This window comes from Opisthocomus hoazin, chromosome 2 (genome assembly GCF_030867145.1).
Source record: "Opisthocomus hoazin isolate bOpiHoa1 chromosome 2, bOpiHoa1.hap1, whole genome shotgun sequence".
NCBI lineage: Eukaryota > Metazoa > Chordata > Aves > Opisthocomiformes > Opisthocomidae > Opisthocomus > Opisthocomus hoazin.
The window spans coordinates 83,818,411-83,843,336 of NC_134415.1; the positions used below are offsets into that span (position 1 = coordinate 83,818,411).

General features: G+C 43.0%; 1 protein-coding gene and 1 long non-coding RNA gene across 5 annotated transcripts in view; one reads left to right on the top strand and one right to left on the bottom strand.

The window, feature by feature from the left end:
- GRIK2 (glutamate ionotropic receptor kainate type subunit 2) overlaps window positions 1-21,941 on the bottom strand; it is a 439,202-nt gene extending 417,261 nt beyond the window's left edge. For 2 of the 3 annotated variants that reach the window (XM_075414313.1, XM_075414311.1), the window contains exons 1-2: window positions 21,807-21,941; window positions 16,206-16,608 (exon numbers count right to left, since the gene is read on the bottom strand). In XM_075414313.1, coding sequence (XP_075270428.1) covers window positions 16,206-16,320 — 115 coding nt within the window. In that variant the 5' untranslated portion in view covers window positions 16,321-16,608; window positions 21,807-21,941. Of the gene's footprint in view, window positions 1-16,205; window positions 16,750-21,806 lie in introns of those variants that run through there. The other variant, XM_075414312.1, reaches the window with a different exon arrangement.
- On the top strand, window positions 16,238-19,739 carry LOC142360587 (uncharacterized). 2 transcript variants are annotated; one of them, XR_012763205.1, is made up of 3 exons: window positions 16,238-16,778; window positions 17,899-18,039; window positions 18,945-19,739. It is a non-coding gene; the product is annotated as an uncharacterized LOC142360587 (long non-coding RNA). The 2 variants fall into 2 exon arrangements; XR_012763204.1 differs by having other exon boundaries at window positions 16,238-16,639.
- Window positions 21,942-24,926: the final 2,985 nt, after the last annotated feature.

The following is a 24,926-nucleotide window of genomic DNA, read 5'->3' on the forward strand; positions in this document are numbered from 1 at the left end:
TGTTTTGCAAAGTACATGCAGGAATTTTATATCAGTACTGCTGGAAATGTAACATTATTTTTTACATCAAGCAGGATTAGGGCGCATTAAAGAATGTTTAGGAAAGTAACACAAAAGTGAGACACCTAATTCTGAAACATAGGCTTCCCAGTTGTAGCGCATGATTTTCCAGCATTCTTTCTAAAACATTTTAAAAAAATCATTTTTCAGCAGTCATCAGCTTCCTAAAAGGATAACTGCTCATGATCATCTGTAGATTCCTGAGAACAACTGGCTGTCATTCAGGTATGGTACTCACTTAAATCTGTGGTCTTTTTAAATTAATGTTTTGTTTTAACACTACTGCAATCTCTCTCATGTATTGTCTGGGCTTTGCAAACATTTGTCTGTTTTTCATAGTCATATACAGTCAAGCAAGAAAAACCTCGCAGGAAATATATTTCAAAAGTAGCTAAATCAGAGATATAACACAAGATTCTTGAGCAGGGCTTCCTGAGATTTATTTGTAATGAATCATTTCATAATTGTGTCATTAGCTTCATGTACAGCTGTGCTTATAGTTCTTCTTTTTATTTTGTTTAAAGGAAATATTTCTAGAGAATTGGCACTTGAAGAATCTTGGCATACGGGTGAATATTCTAACTTCTTTGCACATGTAATGCTTAAAGTACACAAACATGGTGTCCTTAATAAGGCATCAACGTCTTCATTACTATTTCCATGAACATATTGAAAGATAAAATCATACCACTTCGTTTTGGGCAACCAGTGAGCCAATTGTCCTTCTGGGCTTTGGACTATCAACAGCCACTGGGCAGCTGTAGGATCATTTTGAATAATAAACTTTGTCCCATAGACGTAACGACGAAAGTGATCTATTGATCTAACAATGGCCAATAGTTCTTTTCTTGTGACACAGTAATGTTTCTCAGCAGCAGAGTACAGCATGGAACTATGCTCTCTAGTTTACGTGCTCTTAAAATAGTACTTTCTGAGTCTCTAAAACACTACTAACAGTGTCCAGAAAGAAGGAAATCATCTTTTTTTTTTTAATAAATAAGGTAAAATTACTCTTTCCTCCAAATATCCTATAAATTTTTTTTGTCACATTTTCACCGTGGATGAACATATTATTCTTTTGAGAGCAGTAATACAAGAAGCTGACAAGTTGGATACAAGCTTGTGTAATTAGAAACATCATCATCCACATCATTTCAATAGGCCATAAACTGCACTGCTGGCACAAACCTCAGATAAGCTAAATTGTCCAGACTCTGTTTAGTATTGTACCTGGAGATCTCCAATGATAACTTTAAGTTTTTAAAGCAGCTGTTTATTCTACATAAATGCTGAAATAACATTATCTAAATATTGTGGTGTCTTCCTAGAGATGCTGTATTTCAAAGAAGATATATTGGCCACTACTCTCACCATTATTCTCATTGGCATCTTTCTGCAAAAAGACGAATGATCTATGTTTCCATGACCCTACTCCAGAACTACATTACAACAACATTTTCCACTGCAGGGTTGAGTGCCCATCCTTTGCTGAGCAGTGCTTTACTGAGTGTTTATTTTTCCTTGCTCCATTTCTATTCCATATTCTTCCTTGCTCTATACCATTTGGTATCTACATCATATTTAACTTCTATTTTAAAATTCTCTTTTCTTCTACAGAATCTACAGGTTTCCCACTATTTCATCCATGTATGAAGACTGCATTGCTTATTAACCTTCATTATCTTAATCTCCAGTAACAGCACAGTAGTTCACTGACATCACTTTCTGTACTCTCTGACTGTGCATGTTATAGAGAACATAAGAATGCCAAAAAGTAATATGAGAAAGAACCATTTTTCCAACACACGCTGCCTGTACCCAACACAATCAAATAGTCAAAATTTAAGGGAAAGAAAAGAAAACAAGGGAAACATTGAAGAATTCTTACTCTGATTTCTTCCCCTTTCCACATTTACTTACTTAGGGACTCACAAAGCCAGAAGTAGCAATAGTAACCAGTGGAGACCTTTCTTCCTTAAATTTACATAATTGCTGAGGGGCTGGGAACCAGAACATCCCTGGCAATGAATTACATAGTTTTCTTCTTTATTATTTGTACTTCCTTTCATTTTTTTAAACAACCTATCTGAAAACATACCAATTACAACATTCTTATATTTAAAAAGTTAATAACCATTCATTAGTCTGTTTTATCTGTTTTTCATTATTTTCTAGTTTTCTAGAAAGAGTATCTTTAAACAACGATATATTTTTAGTTTTATCAGTTCCTTTACTAATAATGTGTTTTATTCAAAGAAGGCAATGTTTAAACTAGCTCTAGAAGAGTCCTACCAACTGTGATTTACATTTTGAAATTCTTAATAAAATTTCTTCTTATGAGAGATAGGATTACACCTACACTAATTCTGATAAAGAAAAAGGCAAAATGCATATCTTGAATTTCAAAAGCCCAGTTCAGGGAAAAAGACACTGATACTGTTAAGTGAAGTTATATTTATGCCTGAAGCCCATTACTTCAGACATTTTCAGCACATTAAACATGTTTTTTTAAAAGGGAACTTCAGTCCATTCGAAAAGTTTTGTCTCACTTACTTACTGTTTGTATGACCGACCACAGTGTTTGCATAAGATGAAAAAAAAGAAATAAAATATTTGGTTGCTACTGAAAGACTATATAAAAAAAGAATATATACTGCAAGCAAGGTAATGCCATTAAAAAAAAAGCTATCACTTTTTACAGAAGCTGAAATACAATTCCTAGTTCTGAAATAACCTTTGTGTTCAAAAACTCTGTCCTCCGATGTAAATCAACCTAAATGAGTTTCTTAAAAATTTGAAACTCTGTTGAAAGGCAATAAATTTGTAAAGAATATAAAAAAATTAATTGAGAACTAATTATAAAACATAATCTAAAGATATTTTAAGAAGCAAAAGCACTGTAACTCTCTGCAATTCCAGCTCACTATCACTGCAAATACAAAACATTGTACTCCAGGTACAACATTTCAGATTTCATAAGGCACATCCGAAAACCTCAGTGTACTCATATCCTTTGCCAGCCTTGGTAGAAAATGCTTTTGTATAACAGTACAATAATCTTCACCAACTGCAGAATATCTCATTAACATCCAGATAGCCCCTTCCATTTTTCTTCTCAATTTGTTTCACACAAAGAGCTAAACTCTCTTTAGGATGACACCAAAGCCAATATTTTCTAGTTTTCAGTGGTTTTATTTTCTGCCAAAGTAGACAAAATGAGCTTCCATGGATTACTTCATCTTCAGAGCTAAGTGAATTCTAAAACTTTAGCTAATATTTAGTCACTTCCTTCAGCTTTTTGTTTTTAAAAAATATGGCTCAACAGGACTGTTCATGGAAGTAAAATCTCTTCTGGCTTTCCAGCTATTAAACATATGTGCAAAGTTATCCATGTGGGTAAGCTTTTGTGGAAATTGTGCCTAATGAGATATAGAAGTAATGAAGACTCTTCTGTCTCGTCAGGAGTTCCCCTAATTGCTCAGTAAAGAACTGCATGCTTACCCTCAGAATATCACGTCTCCTTGCAATGGAGGCCCGGAAAATCTACCTAAAGCTTTGTTGCGGTGCAGTAGTTCTAGGCTCTCCAGCAATGAAGAAATTAAACTGTAGCACAAATCAACTTCAATATGATCAACTAATTTACTGTACTGCTAGTCACACTTTGTAATTTTGGCATAATTACCTCCTCTTAAAACAGCAGTGACAGCAAGTTGCTATGGGTTTTGCGCAAAACTGGATCCACTCTCTAAATGGAGATTTCCCTTACACTAAGGATGTTGCTCCATGGTAAATTGAGTTGATGTGTTAACAAGTACCATTTCCACATTCTTAGCAGCTGGGGGAGAGGGGTGGGTGTTGAATGCATAAAAGCATGTGTATATCCACAGCTTCATTCACAGAATTTAGTTTTTCTTTCTTAGGGTAACAAAATATCTTTTTTTTTCTTCATGAATATGCTTGACTTTGTGTGGGTTTTTGCCGAATTTCATAGCTTCTTTCTTGAAATTTTTTTGTTTTCAAGACCACTTTGAAAATATTCATGAAGATCACACCATGTGAGAACAGATTCTGTCACCTTCGCAGCTCTTTGCTATCCCATGCTCACACTACTTGTCAGGAAGCAGATGGATAGTCCTTATGAGTCCTTCCATCAAAGACCCCTGATGCGCCCTCAGGCAATTCTTCTGGTTTATGTTAAAGACATCTCTAGCAAAGGAGACATACTCCCACTTTTTTTTTTTTGGGGCCACCACAGCAGGAAAGTTTATGTATGTGCACACATTCACACAGAGCTGTACTTCTAAGACTATTGCTTCCTAGTTCCTTTGTTCAAGTCACAAGGATACTGTGTCAGTCTGAAATGGCTGCCAAAAAAATAAATAATAAAGTGACCAAAGTCCTGTAATCTATTGTTAATATGGATTGGTGGAAATATTGCTGTTTACTTTCGTACAGATATAACCAGAGTGGAGTATACAACAAAGAGCTTACAATTTTCTGTCCTTATAAGCATTCTAATAAGAAACCAGTACACAGTGCAACCCCGAAGTAAAAAGGATTTTTTTTTTAAATGGTCTGTGGTAACAGAGGGGAAAAAAGCTTCCAAAAACATATGTTGCAACTTTCTTACAAACTCGAAGATGACAGTCAGAAGAGTAAAAGAAATCAATGTAAACAGAGCTTCTGTGCCCACAAGACAGTTAGACATGTTTTTATCCAACTCAAGTATCTTCCCATGAAAGAAAAGCGTGTACTCTGAAAAACAACCCGCACTGTTTATATGAGAATATGGTATATTCTTACCTTAAGTTCCAAAAAATGCAATGTTTAATGAATGTTAATGACCACAGAATGATACATATGCATAGCTAAATTTGAAATCTCCAGTGTCTAGACACAAAAGGTCACAAATGAGTAACACTGAAGATGTTGTGACTAGCTAATGTTGATTTGATCTTTAAATGTGATTTTTCATTGTTTAGGTAGATTTGAAAAGACATTAGGGAATCTGATTTAATGCATTTTTGGACACATTTTTCTTAGCCATATCGCAGTCACACAGTAAGTTTCTGCAGGCATATTGAATGTCATGAATGATAGAGTCAGCCGAGATCTGAAGAGATAAGCCTTAATAACAGTCATATTTTATAGTCTTTCCTTCTCAAGGACATCCAAACAAATACATATAGCAGTACTGAAAGGAAGTCACATGTATCTTTCACAAATTTTCATTCTCTTCCCTTCGCTGCTTACAGATGAGGCATGCACAGGGCTTACCCCTTCCCTTGAGCTGACCCCGTGTATGTTTCCTTCAAGGCTAAGAAAATATCAAATCTGGGCATAAATAGATTATTTAACTATGTTTCTATCCTTTTTGTAAACATTATACTTGATATCCAATAACAAGCAAGGGATTTAACTGAGCAGATTCTCAGTTTACAAAAATAAAACTATGCTTTCTTTTTGGTATTATTGGAGCATTTTGCCAAGTATCATCTTTATGTTTGGTTTTGACTGGACAGAAACAAAAATTTTACTATTTGCACAGTTGCATATGGCCTTTGTAGGTACACAGTGCTTTCTTTTTTTTCTTTTTTTTTTTCATTAACCTCTCAATTCCTTCCTGTGTTTTTTGTTCATCACTGATGGCCTTTAATTCATCTGCATTATTACTCTCAAACCACCTCCATTATGTCTATCAACTCTTTGGTTTTGGGTTTTTTTGGAGTTTTATGGGTTTTGTTTTTTGGTTGTGGTTTTTTTTCAAAAAACTGAAGAAAATAGTGTAGTTGATGATATCTGGGAGCATATCCAAGTAGCTCAGTGTCGAAGATCTCAAGGTGTGAAGGCTAGCATGAAAAAACTGCTAGCAAAAAAAAACCCTACGCTTCTCTGAAAATGGACTGGTTCAAAAACACAGTTGTTAAAAATTGGCAACACACACTCCCTCAGTACTTCATATATCTTTTTTTTAAAAGGAAAATTTGCCATCTAATGAGCTATGACCAGTCACTTGTCTTACATTTCCATTTTTCTCAGTAATCTTTTCAAATACCAGCTTCAGGGAATGAAATATGAAAAGCTTATTGCTATATGGACTAGACAGCAGCATATATGGGTGCCATACAGCACAAGAAAAACTAGATTTTTCTAAGCAAGAATATATACATATTTTTTCAAATGCATAATTATATCACCGGGAAAAGTAGCTGGCTAAGAGTCTTCTTTCAATTTGAATTAAAAAAAATTTTGTAAGTATAGTAAACATTATCGAACAGTAAAAATCAGATAAGCAATAACGTTACAAATTAGATTCCCTAAGGTTCATTCTTGATATTGGTCCTTGTGAAGTGCCACAATATGAAACAAGAATAATGAATTTTAATGTTATACTCAAATGCATGTTGATAATTTCTTAAGATTCTGTACAATTTTTTTGAACAAATTTCAGTTATTGAAATGCATAAAATACAAACATACATGTTCCCATTAACAAATACAAAACCCAAAATTACAACAATGAAGCATTTTAAAAGAAAATTAATTTCCCTGATTTAGAGTACTCTGTATGATTTTAATTTCCCTAATGTACCTTTTTACCTAATTCCTTAATGAATAAGTAATATTTAATTTCTTTTAAAGATTTCCTGCCTTCTAGGATAAATGTTGCAGAATAACAATGAAGTTATTCCTTTAGAAAATACTTTCTTCTTACAGAATATATAATCTCCATGTTCTTTACTGTTGTTTACACATAATTCTACATAGCACAATGTTTCTGATTGTGTTGCAGTGTTTCACCAGTGAAACTAGTTGTATTATTACTACTGAACTGCAGTATCTTTAACCAATGAGTATACCATTTCCAACTTAAATAAAAAACTCCAGTCAAAATTATTCTCCATGATGTTTAATTTGTTTTAAAGCGCATTGTTAAATATTTTAACCTCAATAAGTAAATGACAAATATAAGTGTAAAAAAAATGTAGTGCAATTTTAAAATATAATCGAGAAAAGAATTTCAAGGCATTCTGGGATGAGATCCTTAGCTAATGTAAACCAGCACAGATGGCTTGACTGGAATAGCACTGTGTCATTCAATGATGCTATGGACCTAATCATGCATCTTAGGAAGAATGCTTTATCACCAGCTCATCCAGGCAACGACTATACCTAGGATAAACAGACAAATTTCTGTGGATGTTAACATAATTACTTAGTTTTAGCATTATAAATATCTAAGACATTCTTCTTCTAAATGGTGTTCTACAATTTACAGCTCTGATTCTTCTTTCGTTTTGTGCTAACATAAACCACTTACCCGAATAGAAAGTTCGAGGAGGAGCAGACCAAAAAGTGTACTACAAGCTATCTTACTCCAGTATTTGATCCCTAAATTGTAGTTGTGAATAATTACACATAAGATACTTCACTAAACACACACAGATTTCATATAATCTGTGGTGTAAAAACAAAAACTTACTAACATAAAACCAACTTCGCACTAAACTATCAAGGGCTTTAATTCTCTGAAAATCTAGGTAGTTGGTATTGACTGATGACCAAGCACTGACTGAATATATAGGTAGGAATATAAGATTTTATTGGTCTCCAAGTAAAATAACTGCTTCAACGTTTTATATTGCGAACTGTTGAGGCAGGACTTGAAAAATTTGTTTACATGCTGAAAAAATAAGATGAAAGTCAAATTTGACCATTGTGAGCTAGGAGACTCAGGTTTTCTTGAAAATGTTTCATGCTTACTAGTCTAATTATTTTTGTCATGGACTGTTCGGTAAGTCATGTAGTAATTGTACAACTTCCAAATAACAGCATAAATATGAGCTGATTGGTACAGCTGAGCTGATTGAAATAGCTGGTATATGTTTAGCTCCTGGAGAAGGACAGAAGTCCAAATGGATGGCAAATTCATTTATAAAGTAATCCTTAATAAATTTACCCAGATTATTACCTACTAAGAATAAGCATTTTAATAAAAGTGTTTTAAATTCAGTATCAGTTACCTTATGACAAAAAACACTTCATAGTAATAGCTATTTTTATATTCAGAGAAATGCAACACTTAATTTGAAATATTTTACTGGAGATACAGAAATAGCTAAATGTGAAGATAGTACTCTCTTCCAAAGCTGAAGTAGTTCTGCCACTTTTGAAGCAAGCTTGATAAACTTTACTTACTCTACTGAAGTTTACTGAGTAGTCAGTTAAATACATATGTTCACAAACAAGTCCTTATTTACAGGACTGATTATGATTACCTATTGTGACAACAAGCACCACTGTTTCAGTTTCTGTTTCAGCATTTGTTGTATTATGATATCAGGAACAAGCTGTTGAGCCATTAACATATTTATCTTTCCTTTTTAAATTCCTACCTGAGAAATTGAGTTCAGTATGTGGTAATAAACCTCAAAACCTGGGGAGAAAACAAAAATGCCTGCTCAATCCACTTTCACTTCCTCCACATTGCTTGTGCAGTGAAAGGTACTGTTCATCTAGCCAAACTTTTACCATGTCTAAGCCAACCTTGTCTAATTCTTCTGCCTCTTTCACTCTCCAGATGCTGCAGAGGAGGTCCACAACTTGGCTTGGACTATAAATTTAGTTTTTAGACACAGATGAGACCTTTCAGACTTTTTTAATTTTTTAATGCAGTTTCCCAGAAAGTTAGAAGAGCAAAGACTTTCCAAAAAGCACCAGAAAAGTAACATTCAAACATACATCCCTCTTTCGGAGAGGTAAGCAATCCTTTTCCATTTCCACTACTGAAAAAAACAAGGAAAAAGAGGAAGTGAGGGAAGGGATCAAATGATTCAAGGTGCAAAAGTTTAAAAAATAAAAAAGCATTGTTCTTTCGAAATTATTTTGTCCTCCCATAAAACAACATTACTTTTTCCATTCATCTGTAAAAATACAGCACGTATTGTTTAGTACTTCAGATGTAGCTACCCACATTAAAATCAGATAGAGTGATAGAGTGTTTATATACTTAAGAAACGTCAGAGACTCCCAGTAAAATATTAAGACAGAAGAAAAGAAGAAAAAAAAAGCCATCATACATTAAATTAAAACAATCAAGTCTCCTGAACAACAGTTGCTGACAGGATAGTAAGTAAGCTCTCACTGGACTGCTCTTCTGTCAATGTTGCTGAGTCTCATACGAATTAGTGACTCTAACAATCAGGGGGGTTTTCATGCTGGAACATTGACAGACATTTTCAACAGTTCTAGTTCACCTGGCTTTTGAATCCAGATAACCGTTTTATTAAAAAATGAGTTTTTAAAGAGTTTGGTAGTGGAAATACAAATAAAAGAAAATAGACATACAGCAAATGTGGATGAATGTATTTCCCCAAATATAAAGATGAAATTCTGTAAGAGCCATAAATGAATTAACCTTCTGATGCATTCATAACAAAACACTATTATGTAAGGACAAACATTGTTATTTAAGAACTACAGTGTAGCTGTGTTTTAAACTACCCCTACTTTCTACACTAGTCACACTACTAGCAAAGAACTTGTTTTTCTGTACCTCAGGCAGAAACACCTAAAAATTGAAACACTTTAAAAAATATATAATCTAAGAATGTGTATTTCAGTTAAATAATATACCAAAGAAAGCTAGCAAACACATTGCTAGATGAGTTACTGTATTTCAATAGCATTTTGGAAAGACTACACAAGAATTATGTTCAAGGAAATCTGAATCCATGCTGATGCAAATCACTTACAAATTTTGAGCCAAGCGTTTCTTTGCAGGAAATGTAAAAAGAGCAGTCTTCAGCATTGCACCCATGGGTCATTAGTAATTTTTGCCCCCCCAAAAAAAAGCTTTGTGATTTTAATTTGCTAAGAATTACCTTTCAAGGAAATAAAGAATACATTTTTTTTAACTTGTTTACTGTTTTTCATAGTATTACAATACAATCTAGTTTATCCAGAGCTGGCTGAGCCCCAATAATTGGAATAATGATCATTTCATGTTTGTTCTGTACTCTTTGCATTACTGAAAGCTTTGGCTGTTTAAACTGAAGGCACTATATAAATCTAAGTCTATTATTACTGTATAATAAAGGAGTCAAAAGACTCGGGAAGGAAAAGCACAAAATTATAAGTATTAATATGATAGTGGTCTTTGATTCTCCATATTCCAATTCAGATATGACAGCATAATGAGATTACGTTATCATATTGTTTAATCTAATCTTCCTCAATACATTACAGCATAACATTCTAAAAGGCTTATTCGGGAAACATTAATTTGCCTTGCAGATTAAGGAGTATGGAAATAAGGCACCTTCTAGTTTCTCTTCTGCATTATTGACAGAACTTCTAGTAATTGTTCCTCTGGAAGAGATTAGAGAGGATGAAGGTTAAAACTTAGAAACAGACAAGGTAGATAAATTAAGTAGGGGACAAAGACCTGCTGTTATTTGCATTGACTACAAAATATTCGGTTTATTTTTTTCTAAATCGAGGAGATTTTCTCTTGTGTAATATAAAATTTTTTTAAAATCTCTAATATTTGAGTTTAGGAAAAAATCTCTTTTTCTCTGGTTTCTTATCTCCAGAGACAGAAACCATTTAATTCAGCCACTACATTTAAATGTGAGGTATTACTTGAACTTTGCATCACTTCAAAAGACAAGCAGCAGTCCATAAGAAGCAAGCTCTACTTCTCAGCATCCAATCTGTTGGACAATTTTGTGAAAATCCTTTTACCAAGCTGTTGGTGTTCCAAACACTGGGTGAAAGGATCTGGGGATATTCCAGAAAGCCCACACAGAGGAAAGCTTTCTTAACCTACATTAAATCTTGATAATGCAATAATGAGTCTTTTAAAAGGATAATTCTAATTCCCCTATCTAGTGCAATAAAGACTGTGTACAGCTAATCTGCTTTGCCCTTTCAATTAAACTCATCCAGGACATTCTATGCAGTCAGCACCCTGAATGAGTCATTAAAATTCTCGTTCTGTAAGAGTTGTGTGCAGTGCACCGTTGTTTCTAAATTCCATTAAATCCAAATGGTCTTTATCGCCCCATGACCACTGTGACTTCAATCAGCCAATTTAATTACCTTACAAAATTGTCAGCAGAAGCAGCAAAGAAAAACAGGAAGGGTTGTGACGTTATCAAATTGAAATCTTCCTCCGTGCTGTTTAATCTAGACCAGTCAATAACAATGCTTCTCACCTCTTTGTTGCCTTCCCGAGGCTCTTAACCTTACTCTTCTTTCAAAGATTTCTGTTGTTGTTTATAAGACCGATTTTGAACTCTTCTCTGTGAGGATGTTAACACATATTGAAAGTTTCTTGTCCTTGACAGTAAAATTTTCATTGGCTCTAAATACTGGAATTACCAAGCCACAGACCTCTGAGGGCTGCCCCCATAGGTGTTTATTTTGCTGATTTTCATAGCGTGCTTGATCTGAAGGCAGACTGCCTTCCCCACTAAAACCAGATAGGTACATTTTCTCATTTCTTTCCTAAATACAGTCGCAAAGGTTACATCCCTCCACTAAAAGGTGTCAGTGCAACATCCAAATAAGAGAAGTGCACATCTAGGAGAGCTACTGCAGGTCCAGTCTAGGAAAACTCTACGTGATTACCCAGCAGGTATTTTTCACTTGGACTCATGTCTCATACCTTTTCGCGCAGAGCTAACTCTCACTGCTGTTTGATGACTTGTCTGGTTTAAAATGCTACAGTGTCAAAATGGTCACTTGAACCCCAGAAACGTGTGGTTCGGCACCCACTGACAACTGCACAAGCAGTGGATGCGATGAGCTGGCCTCTTCTCTGGTTCTGCCACACTCGATCTCGTAAAAACGATTCTATGAAGATAAACTTAATCTGTTTGAGCCAAAGGAGCTCAGCTAAGAAGTATGTCAGATGAAATCCATGCTAAAACTTCACAGAGGAAGACTCTAAGTGTATAGTAATTCACCTCTGCATGTTCCCACGGTGGAGTTGAGAAGCGAGGTTGTTTTTTCGTCAGTCTCAAAGATTACAAGGTGATACACAGCTTTCTTTTTTTGAATTGCCATTATTATTATGGAGGGCAAAGGGAAAGTGCTAGGCTTCATAATAGTTTGGGGGGTGGGGATAGGGTTAAAAAAAAAAGTCGGTAGTAAGAAATGTTTCCAGTAAGAGTCCAAAACACTCCCTTCATTCCCTGAAATGCATTCCCATCCCTCTCTTGGCTTTCTTTCCCTTTTAAGCTGGAAGACGACACACACACACCCCTTCCCTTGTAGTTCACTGTAACACACAACATTCAGCTCTCTTCCTCATCTGCTTGAAGTCAGGCAATTCAAAGCAACGTACTCCAAAGTCGAGACTACAACAAACCCGGGCCTCTACTTTTCTTTACCCTTCTTTTTGAGTGTGCTGAAGAAAACAAAACACCTCACAACACGAGGAAACTTATCAGCCCAGCGGGCCCCTGAGGTGGAGGTCTTTAGTCTTTCACCACACTTTCGTGGTTAATGAGTTACCTGAGAGGGAACTCAATGGCCAAACCGTTTTCGCCTTCCAGTCACAGGCCCCTCTTCACACCTTCCCTGTAGGAAAGACGAATTGCCCACGGCAGCAGAGGCAAGGCCCGAAACGGGCAATTTAAATAAAGGAGGGTATTTTAGAGTGCTCCAGATTTCAAAGAGCAGACGTTCATGCCTCGTGTAGGAATAGGTGAGGTAAGGGGGTTTAAACAGCTCAGGCTCTTACTGCCTTGGGCAAGGGAAGGGGCGGGTTTCTGGAAGCACGGGTGAGCAGTTACTGATGATGAACGGCTCTTAATATTTTGTTAATTCAGCCTTACAGGGCAAAGTGCTGGGATGCCCCCAGGGAGGTAAAGGCAGAAGCGAGGGAGCCTGCGAAAAGGTGATGGGGGGGAGGCTGGGGCGGCTCGGCTGGGCTGGGCGTCTGCTGGGCTACCTGATGTTTCTGGGCAGCTGCTGCCCTGGGGCTGCCCTTACTCAGGAGCAGTGAATCGGAAAGCTACGAAAGGTGATTCCCGGTAACGGAACGGACCTGCCAGCGGTCACGTATTTTGGCTGTTGCGCGGTGCCAAGCGATAAGGAAAAGGTTTCCATCACCCTTAGCCCAGCGGAGAGACAAATACTACGCTGCTGCTTTTCTGCCTCTTCAAGCTGGGACCTGCCCTTCCATCCGCAGCAATGGTTTAGGACCGTTCCCGTCGGACACCTTGGGGTACCGCGGGCACAAGGCTCGCCCTCGGCGTTCCCTGGGCTGGCTTATGGCAAGCTATGCAGAAAGGACGAGGGGGGGAGCTTGGCCGCGTACCCCATGAAGCAAAGGGTCGCTTAGGAAGGGCGCCTGGTGTGATGCCCAGTCACCACGCTGCCTTGCTCCCGCAGGCGGGCGTTCAGATGCCTGAGCGAGTGCTGCTGGGGAGGGAGTTATGCCTTCGCAGCAGCCTCTCCGCGTGTTTGCTGCATTAGGCGCGGGCAAAAATTACCCCCCGCGCTTGACAGATAACCCAGGCGGCTCGACTTCCCCCTGAGGTTGCTAAAAGGTAGCTTGAGAGCGAGAAAGCGAGAAAGGATATGCTGGCTAGTCCCAACAGTGAGAGAAGCCGTGGGAAGGACAATGCGAATCTAGGGTGGTTAATTTGCACAGGAGGAATGAGGGGGCTGGAGCTCTGGCAGGCTTTAAGCTCTCCCCTGTTGCCATAGCGCTGCTGGCTGAGGAAGAAGAGCGGGGGCTGGCAGGCTGCCTTCTGGAGGGAATCTCCTCAGCTCTCGCTTCTCCTCGGGAAGGACTCCACGGGAAGGCACCAGCATCCCGTCCTCCTGGTCGCAAGGACATCCCGCAGGGACAGATAGCACAGGAACCCGGAGGGGGCGGCGGGGAATCCCCCTCTCAGAAACAACCAAAGCTTTTTCACAACTCGTTCTTTCTTTTCCCTGCTCTTTCCCTCCTGTCCGCCATGCCCTACGAAGAGGAAGAGATGTCAGCCCCTGGGGAAGGAGCGGGAGTTCTCTCCCGGTCAGAGACAGGGCCACTCCACACCTGGACTAGGCTAAACCCAGACTCCTTAAAACAGAGATGTGCAACGGGCCCGGCTGAGCAGGGCAAGTCTTCCTCGCTCTCTCTTACGTCTAACATTTTCCATACTAAACTAAACTAATCCACCGCTCCCTACCTACTTCCAAGGCTCAGAGGCGGGTAGGCGGCAATGCTTCTGAGTAACAAGAGAAGCTTGCCTCGGTTCAACAGCGGATTCACACCTCGCTGCTACAAAGGACGGAGTGAGCACAACTCGCTAACCGACCAGGAGGCAGCTGGGAAGGGAAGTCAGCCTGGGAAAACGCATGCCTGCGCGACCCTGTCACCGGGCGCCGGCGTCCCGCTGCACCACCCTGCAGCCTTTGGATTAGTTATTATTCCAATCATTATCAAAACGCTGCTCTCCAGGGCTATCTCTGTAGGTACACCAGACTAACAATTCAGCGAGAATCTGATCTAAAGAAGGAGAGCTCACCTTTCGCTAACGGTGCGGCTGGGAAGATGTTTGTTTACACAGCTCCCCTTGAAAGTAATTTAGACTCCTAGAGACCGACCCTCGGCACCGGTTGTCAGTCCCGGTTCTTGGGAGCACAGACAGACGGACGGTGCCAGATTACAGGCAGACCTAGCTCTAATTTCATGGCCATGATTATGGATCAGACTGAATGCAAAATAAACCCCGCAATGATACACGGACCCGTTTAGTCTTGTCCAAAGAAACACGCATTCCTGAAGACGGTTGCCAAGAGCAACGTGCCTTAAGCACCACCTTTAGACCAGATGGAAGCAGAAAAGAAGCGCTGCTAAGAATTCAGCACACGAGATCAGCAACAGCCCGGTGACCTTTTTAATCATTACTCACTTTCCCCTCCACATAAAAGTGCGTGCCGGCGGGGAGTGGAATTTAAACAGAATTAGGTGCAAACCAAGGCACCTCTCCCAGGCGAGGAGGAGAGGTTTCAGCGCCCCACACAAATGGATGCAGCGGCTGCTACGGCGAATGCGGGAGACCCGCGCTCCCTCCCTCCCTCCAGCCGTGCCGTCGGAAGGCACAGGGGATGCCGCCTGCCTGGGGCAGCAGCTCTCGGGCTGCCCCCTCCGCCGCTGCCGGCCGCGGCTCTCCCGCGGGGCCCCCGCCGTGCCCGGGAGGGCGGGAGGGACCTCCCCGGGCCGCGCAGCCCCCCTCGGACCTGCGCTTAACTTTCCGCTCCGTCCTGCCCTTCCTTACTGCGAAACTTCCACAGGGGGTGCAGCGGCCGAGAGCCGCTCTGCTTGCTGAGGCACACGCACGCAGGCGTGCGTAGACAGGCAGAGCGGCAGAGCTGTGAAGGGTAGTTTCACGGTCCAGCTGGGGTAGCATTTAAGCTGCAAAACCTCTCTACTCTCCTTGAAATTTCATTCTGGTCTATGACTTTTCCCTCTTTTTTTATTTTCTTTTTTTTTTTTTTTCCGGGGGGGAGGGGTGGATGTGGGAAGTCATACAACTTTCCTCTCACAGGAAACCTGTGGTTTTGCAAGGTATTGCAAAGGCTCTTTCAGGAGCACTGCTCAAGACCTAAATCATTTCTTCTCTAACCCTAAGCGCCACTGAAGTGGGAAGCAACTAGGCAGCCGCTTCAGGGGAAATCAGCCCAAAGGTCTCAAACCCCAGCGTCGCGCCCACACGGGATCGGCTCGGGCGGACCAGAGGCGGGCGGCCGAAACTTAACAACTAGTTGGCAGATTTTTAACGGATCGAGCACCGTATTAGCCATGCTTTGCACTACTGCGGAAACAAAAAAGGTACATTGCGAGGAAGCCACACAAGCGGCGCAGAGCCTTAGGCAAACGCATTTGCCAGTCGTTTTTCTCTCTATTGTTATTATAATTATGATCATCATCATGCCGTTACTAGGGATACAATGAGCTGCAGGGACAGAAAAAACACACAGCAATTCATCCCTCCGGATGCAGAACACAGAGGGACTTGGGTGCTTGATGCCGGCAGCACGTCCCAGCCCTCCCCCAGCACCCCCTTCTGAGTCAATCCTACGCGCATCGCATTTCAGGCTTCAACACGCAACGAAAAAAAAGTGTCGGAAAATCTTACCAAATCTTAATACATGTGTGGTTCCTTGAGAATATCCAATCCACAGTAAGCAAAGAAGGAGTCTAACGGTGCATCTGAAGACTGGATTAGTTAGAATAGGGGAAATAATCTTCATGATGTTTCTACGCACACACGCGCTGCCTTACTTCCCCCTCCTAAGCCGTCAGGTTTCCCGGTAGGGTGAGAATGAGGATACGTCAACTGATGGCCCTCAGACACGATCACGGCATGGTCACAGAGAGACGAGAGAGTCTACGCTTCCCAAACCCATTAGCAATCCCTGCATGTTCTTCATTCACTGCGCCAAGGAGCAACCTTCAACTGCAAGGAATGGTGGGACATCCATGTCAGTCGGGGGAGAATCCTTGAGAAATCCAAACACACAATGTCCAGCCGGGTAAACCTGGGAGGCAAGAAAGGACGAAAATCAATAGGTAATCCAGCTCGAGGAACCGCTGAGGTATCGCCACACAGCGAGAGTCCCTGAGCACCAGCCGCTTCACTGGGGAAGCTTTTACCGTGCTCCCATTCTACTGCACTGCTGCACAGCTTCTGACGCGAAGCCAAGATTAAGTGAGAGAAATTGAGACAGCTCTTCTCTTCTTAAGGCTGCCTGCCAGGCAGCCTTCCCAATTTCTATTATGCAACCGATCTGATCGCCTGGCGCTGTTGGAGGGGGGGGGGGGGGGGGGAAAGCTCGGTTTTATTTACATGCTTCTAATTGTTATTAGTATTTCAGTTATTCTGAACAATAGCTATAAGGGTCTGTAGCGGGGGAGGGGAGGGAGCTATAAGGGAGAAGAGAATCGCTTGTGTAAAAATCAATTCGTGCATTTTAATAGCTGACTGCCTGGGGCGAAATCACTTAGCTTTAGAGTTGTGAAAGAGAAGGCTGACAATAAAGTCATGCAGGTTATCAGAGTAACGTTTAGACTAAAAACAAACAAAAAAAAGGATCATGATATTTACATTCACTAACTGTTGCTCATGTTAATGCAAGAAATAGGGTAAATGCGATGGGCTTCCTGTCCTTAGGAACTTGCTCCGGACCCGGTGATTACGGAGCACCAGCCTGCTTTTGCAAGGCAAACAGGAACCGGCAGTGCTGGAACAGCCTTGTTGAATGCATAGACCTGTTTCGCTCAACTTGCTTGCAATTGCAGTGTTGCTTAAAAGACAGTAACTTGAGGATTTACTAGTTTATGTTTTGCACTTTATTCTGCCGCTGTCTTATTTTGCACTCTGCTTTCCTTTCACTTCAGTGTTATGGAAATATTGCTGTTCCTCCCTGTGTTCAGAGATCTGTGTAGTTTGTCATTGTGCAGTCCTCAGTGAGAACAATAACACTTCCCAGTTTGATACTGGGATACTCAGTTTGTATCTGCAAACGCAGCCACAGAATTTTGTCTTTTGGCCAGGTGTTACAAAGAAGATAAACTCACTCTGTGGACTACTTCAGATTTTCTTTGGAAATACAATTAGCTGTGTGCCTGTATCCATTAACATACGTTGAACCAGGACTGTCAGAATTTTCAATCTAAGTGAAGATTTTGCTGAACCTACTTAAGCTTTATTACAAATATTAAAAGATAATTCCCAGATTTCCCACCAGGAAAATGAATTCATTTTATTCTACATTCTGCCTACAGTCATCTTTTGTCTCCTTTGTCTCCCTCCCTGCCTTTATTACTAGAGAAAATATCACTGAGAGACTTCCCCCACAGATATAGGCAGATGAATGCAGAATAAACCTGACTTTACACAAATAAATACCTCCGATGCTGAGCTAACGAGAGCACTCTATGGAATCTATCAGAAGTAGAGCATGGCAGAGGTAAGTTACAGCTTATTCCTAAATAACATCTGTGTATTCTGGACATGTAAATAAGTAACAGCAGCATTTAGATTATAACCGATAATGTTGGTGCTCTGTATCCCTAAAAGTATTAGCAATTCACAGTAACTTTTTATCATTCTGGCTTACTGATTTCCTCTGCACGCATTTACTTAAAACATTGTAAAATGCTGATGAAAGGAAATGTACATTCTGAGAGGGGATTATTAAACATCATTGATTTTTTTTTCTTTAAGATGGAGGCATAACTGCAGTGTCAAAAATAAGTATCATGAATGGCTAGTTCTGCAGTCTAGCAGGGAATTCAATCAGACGCTTTGACTACTGGAGCACTTTAAAAAGAACACCTAGTGTTGAAAGCAAGGATATCTAGCGACTCCTTCAGTTCATGCTTAGAATATCTCCCAGGAAAAATGCACAGAGATGGTCTTTCTTGTATTTGCTATTTCATTTATTCTGTTCTACTCGTTCATATTTTATCTTAGCCCAAGTAGAAATATAACCAACCCACGTCAACTCTGTGAGCGTTCTCTTCCTCCCTCCTCTTTCCCCTGGTGTTGCTGAAATAAAGGACACTAGGCATCTTTAGATACTTTTTTAATTATGAATGCTCAGATACAGCTTCCTGTCTAAATTCCTCTCTTTTTTTTTCCCTAATTTAATTCAGTTTTGGTAAACAGTTTTGCAAATATAATATTAATTGTCTGCTTTAGCACATTAGACAAGACATAAACTTCCGGCAAAGTGGCTCCTGCTACCAGTCTGATTTTCTAAAGTCTCTTGAAAAAAAAAATACAGCTACCTGTAATCTAAGCCCGAGAGAGCTCCTAACAATAACTGGAATCATAAAAGAACTTGCAATTGATTCCTTCTACTTTCAACAGGCAGCAGCCCACAAGGCAGCCCCTGGTCCCACGCCGAAGACTCAAGCCAAGTTCGTGTCCCCCGTGCCAACGCCCCGCCGCCGGCGGCCGAGGCCCCTTCAGAACCGCGGACAGCGCCCGGCGGTGGGAGGGGGGCTTTCAGCACCGCGGACAGCGCTCGGGGCCCGCCGCTGCGCCCACGCGCCCGGCCGCTCCCCTGCCTCCTCCGCTCCGGTCACCTCACAGCGCGGAGAGGAAATTAAAGCCTGTTATCGGCTGCTTTAAAGGCACGTACCATACCCTCGATTATGCTAGCTGGCCAGCTATTTTGTGGCATTTTATGGGTTCAGGAGGAGTACCGCTCTCCGCCGTATCTGCCATCACACATCACCGAACGCGCTGTACTAACATCCCTCTCCTCCCTTCTTTCGAGCCCTAGCTCGCACCTTGAAGGTAAATCAGAGTTAACCCAGAATTATTTTCTCAAGTATATTAGTTCCTTACTAAAAACTAAATCTTGCACAACATCAGATATTTTGAACTCACTATTCAGTCAGTGAAGACCACTTATAGACTACACAACTAACTAAAGCCTCCTTTCACCACCCTAGCCTCTTTTTCTGTTAATTGGTCTCTAGCTTCACTTCTCCTTCAGGGGAGGGAGGGAAAAGGAAGGGTAACCTTTGAAAATATACTTTTGTCCACCCTCCGGAATGATTTCACTATGAAAGAAGGTAAATGTTCTTAACACCTTTCATATTTCCTCTTCTGTGAGTCATACAGTTCAAAGGCTGGAAATCCCTAATAAAATGTTGTACTGGAGAAGCTGGTCTTGTGTTTTAGAGGCTTGTCACCACCATTACACTGTTCTTTTCAGATTAAAGTCTTCATGAAACTGCTCTTCACACCTCGGTGATCAGCAGCTGGGAAAACTACAGTTCTTTGGGTATATGTTTCAATTTGGTTAACATTTTGGTCAACACATCTTTGATACACAAGAACAATGTTCAGGTGAAGCTGATATGAAAAATAGTATTCCAGCTATAGGTGAGGAAAGGAGAACAGACGATCTGAGGCCTTTAAATCTTCCCTGGGTGATAAAAGACTAACAAACTCTTCAGGTAAGTGTCAAGTATAAATGGTGGTCTTACGCACATAATATTTCATTTGGAAAGGGGAGATATGTGGTTCCCTTTACCTCACATCAGACACTTGTTCCTTCAGATTGCATTTTCATGTGCTGTTATCATAATAAAAGTTAACCCAGTTACAGCTAGCTGCCACCTACTGGGATATATAGTTTTACCATATTACTTTAAAAAGGAAATGGCTTTCATTTTCAGGTCGTACCTGTGTCTCTAAGAACTGATGAGAAGATTTTTATACCACTTAATCTACTGTTTTGTCCTCTCTCAACAACAACTGATATAAATCTTGTATGCGTATAACATATGGTCCACAAAGCTTTGTTTCTCGGACATTTTTCAGTAAATCCTTGCAAGCGCTTCAGATTCACATGCCACCACAGCCCTCCTGCTCTTGCAATCTAGTGTGGGGAGAGCCATATCTTGCCGCAACACCTGACCAACCTCTCCAGATCTCTAGAAACAAGTATCACAGCTTTGCTGACAAAGCAGTAACACAGTCCCCCCCTTTTTAAAGGTTCGCCAAAGTATTTAAATGAATGTTGATGTTTAAAAACCCATTGCAGCCCACTTGCACTTCACTCCCACCAGCTATAAAAACCATAGGTTTTACTCTGTCTGTTATTAGCTCAGTCCAAATTTACAACCAAGTTTCTGCTGCGCCGATGATTAATGACATTTTAAGATGGTAATTAATTTTTAGCTAGGGGAAAGACGTTCGTTCTAATTAATGGACTGAGTATGCAATAGACTTACTTGTTCAGGCACTTTTGGGTATCCCAGCAATGCACTTTCCTAGCAGGTTTTAAGCAGCAAGAACAAACATTTGTGACATTATCTAAAGATCAGCCTTTCGTCCCTTCATTTTGCTTTGGGGTTGGGGAAGCTGTGAAAGATTTTGGGAGGCGAGGGAGGATGTTTAATGTTTTCCATACTCTACTCCCCCGAAAGTTTCTAAGGAAAACGTGAAGGGAGGTTTTCATTATAATGTATTCATTCCTTTTCTGTACGCACACGGCTCTTGCAATCCTGCCTCCACTCCGTAGGCAGGAATGTCTCTTGCTTTACACAGAGAGTGTCAGAGCCCTGGCTGGATCAGCGATAGATGCTCATCCAAAGAACGCTGAATTTGTTCAGAAATCAACGACAGGACTGCCGACATGCCGAAAGGGGGGCTGGCTGCGCCGCACGGTGGGGGCCGTGTAGGGGCAGGAGGAGACCTCACGGAGGTAGGGACCGTTGTCCACCAACTCTAGCGAAGTTAGCGCCCGTTTCTCACCTCCGCTCCCCGAGCAGAGCTGGGGGCACGTCCCCAAGGCTGCCGGCTCGGCCGCCCTGTGCCCGGCTGCGAGGGGCAGTTCTGGGGTACCGCGGGAGCCGGGCGGGGGGGCACCGGGGGGCTGCGCTCCCCTGGTCTCTCCCTCCTCGCTGCCCACCCCTCTGGCCCCAGCGCGGGGACAGCGGCGGCTCCGGCGAAGCGGAGCGACGAGGCGAGGAAGAGGGGAAGGCGACGGGTCTGCCTGCCCCGCAGGAGGGACGGACCCGGGGCGGCAGGGGCCCGCTCGGCGCCCGCCTTTGCCCAGAGACGGCTGGCCGAGAGACATCGCTGTGCGCAGCTCTCGGCACAGCACGGCCACAGTGCAGCCCCCGCCACCACCCCCCTCCCCCGCAGCCCCCTCGCTTGCATGCAAGCCCTCCGGCCGTGGCGGCCAGCCGGAGACCCGGGACACCCTCCTACCTTGAGCTGCGGGCGGGGAAGCGGGGAGGGAGAGGAAGGCGGAGGCGGGGGGAGGAAGGGCGGCGGCAGGACGCCGGGGACTGCCCGGACTGCGGTGCAGCCAGCGTCCGGGCACCACTGACAGCGGCGGCAAGCGGCGGCCGAGCGAGGGAGGGAGGGAGGGAGGAGGGAGAAGGGAGGGATGGAGGGAGGGAAGGAAGGAGGGAGGGAGATCCGCCTCCAGTCGGGAGCGCTGCGCAGCGCCCTTTAAAGGAGAAGAAACCCGCTTCCTCCGCGGCCGCCGCTGCCGGCGCCCCGCACCGACAAGCCTCGCCGCCGCCCCCGCCGCTGCCCGCCCGCCCCGGCGGCTGCGGGGCTTCGCGGGCGGCCGGCGAAGCAGAAGCGCTCCCGCCTCTCCTCCCCCCGCCGCCGCCCGAGGGGCCCGAGCTCCCCGGGCGGTGAGTTTTCAGGGCGTTAAAATTCCGAGCTCCTCATGGCGGTCCCCAAGCCCGTCCTGCACACACGGAGGGTGGGAGGGGGGCTAGACCTGGCCGCCGGCCCGCCTCTCAGCGACCCCTGCCCGTCCCCGTTTTGCCCCGTGGGTGCGGGGGTGCCGAGGAAAGTGCGGGTGCCTTCGGCTGCTTCCCGACTCCCTCCTCATGCTGAAGCCCGCCTGTCCCCGCTCCTTCCCTGGACTAGCAGGGGCTGAGCTCGGCCGCTTTTCCCCCACCCCATCCAGGCTGGAAGGGGGTCCCGGGGCGTGGGGGGGGGAGAAACCTCATGCGAGGACGAGCGAGGAAGGCGAGCGCGGCGTGGCGAAGGCAAAGCCGCGACCGCTCTGCCCCTGTCCCCGGCCGACTGGCTCCGAAGCGGCAACACTGAGGGATGGTGGCTCTAATCATCGGGACAAGGCCTCCCTAATGAGCTGGGGTGTGAAATGCAGCCCCACCCCCCCTCCTCCCCCCACCCCCCCACCCCCTTGCAGGATTGCCACTGCTTTCCTCTCTCGCCCAGCCCTGCGCGTTCCCGCAGCCCCACAGGCGTCTACCTGTGCTCCTCCCGATTTTATTTCGCGGCTCGGACACGTCTTTAAGCGCCACAGAACTTCCCCTGCGCCTCACCCCCCACCTCACCCCGCAGCCTTCCCGAGCTCTGATCTCCGGGCAGACGTGCTGTGCAGTTTGACAGGAAAAACCCCGTCCCCTCGCCTCTCCCCCAGGGAAAAAATGCTTTTCTTGGATCCGCGGGGGAGCGCTGCCCGCACCCCACAAAGGATACTCAAGCGTTGCCCCGCTTCGTTTGCCCAAGCCATCAACCAGCGAGCCCTGGTTATCGGAGGCGGGGAGGGTTCGAAGAGATGGAGCTGGGGTGGGTGGGGGTTGGTGGCTGAAAAGCTCCTATAATTAAGTAAACAGCGGAGTTGTTGTGCGAAGTAAATAAATAGTCAATGATCCCATTGTGGAGCCCAGCGCCGGCGGCACTGACCGAGACGGGCTCGCCGCGATGGGACTCCGGCCACTGTGACTTGCAGCTTAATCGGCCCCACGGCGCATCCCTGAATTACTTGCAAACGCACTTCCACGGCCGACCGAAAATTCATTAGCCAGTTCATTTGCCTGAAGCTGTAATGGAGATAACTCTCGTAAAAAACGAACGCGCCGCTCAAGCAAAGCGCTTCAATGCCACCTTCGGAGGCAAAGGGAGCTGGGGAGGAGGTGTCGCGCCGGGGGCGAGCGGGTCGCCTGCGGGAAAACGGGGAGGGACAACGCCGCGGAAAGCTGAGCTCTGTGGGGTCCGGCAGCAGGGAAGGGAATCGCGTGGATCGCCACGGGAGCGACCAAGTGCTCTCCACGGTGGGCGAGGCGGGTTAGCTCTGCGGGCAGGCAAAGGGTGGGAAGCCTGCGAGGTTGGATGAGCAAACATTTGCGCGAGCAGTGACTCGGTGATTCCGTCCTTTTTCTCTTATCACTGACTGCATTTGCGCTGTTACTAGCCAGAATTTTCCGACCAGAGCACAAAGACAGAACCAGGCAAACATAAAAATATGTGACCCAAAGGTGTCTTTCTAAGATGAGAGAAACGAAGGCAGGGGAAGAAAAGGGAAGCAGCATTTCAGTCCCCAGAATGATTCTAATATTATAGCAGATAGACTGTGTAATACCTTCATGTAATCATTTCATCTCAACTGTATCGATGCAGAGTCTTTTCCCTTGTTGCCTGGGTTACATTTCTGTCCATACATGGAACCCTCAATGCTTTCCTCCAGCCAACAACAATTTACACAGAATCAGGTTCTCCCTCACACAGGATAAGCAGTTCCCAATGTCACCAGTGCTGCTACCAACACGTATCGCTTGGGTTATTTAGGGACTTTGCATATGCCATCTTCTTACTCAGATGAAGAAAGTTGGAGCAGGAAAGTTGGAACAACAAGCCTAAGACTGCAACTCAGTGACATAATGGGAAGACACTCTGGGATTTTTTCAGGCTTTGACTACTGCAAAACCCCGTAGTTTCAATACTGACAGAGTTTCTTGCTGTATTTCTTCCCAGTTACACTGTGGGAACTTTGATCTTTATCAGTATTGACCACCAGAAAGAAACGTATAGGAAAGCACAGGTCCAGTTTGTCAATATTCAAAATCAGGTGTACCAGAGAATACGTCACACAAGGTCCTAGACTCTTACAAGAAAAACCAACAAACAAACCACAAACTAAATTGTTTGCTTGCTTCTTTTTTGTTGTGCATTATTTTTATTGAAATTTAAAACTTTATCAAATAAGAATATACGTGTCATCTTTTCACCAGCTATTTAAAACAAGTTTTATAGGTGCCAAAAAGAATTTCACCCCATTAATAAACAAACAATTTTGCAAAGATCTTTGTGAGAACGGGTTTTGGTTTTGCATGTTTTTACTGGCAATATTTCTAACTATATAGAATGAAATAATCTGAGTTTACCACATTTCCACCTCATTAGCTGTACTTACTGCTTGAAGTTAGAGGTAATGTAAACTTGTAGCCTGATTCCTTGAAATCTTTCAAAATTAAATTACGTAAGTATGACAGATAAATTCTTTCCCCACAGAAACCTATCATTAGTACTCTGAATATTTAATACTTTTTTCTTTTCTGCTTT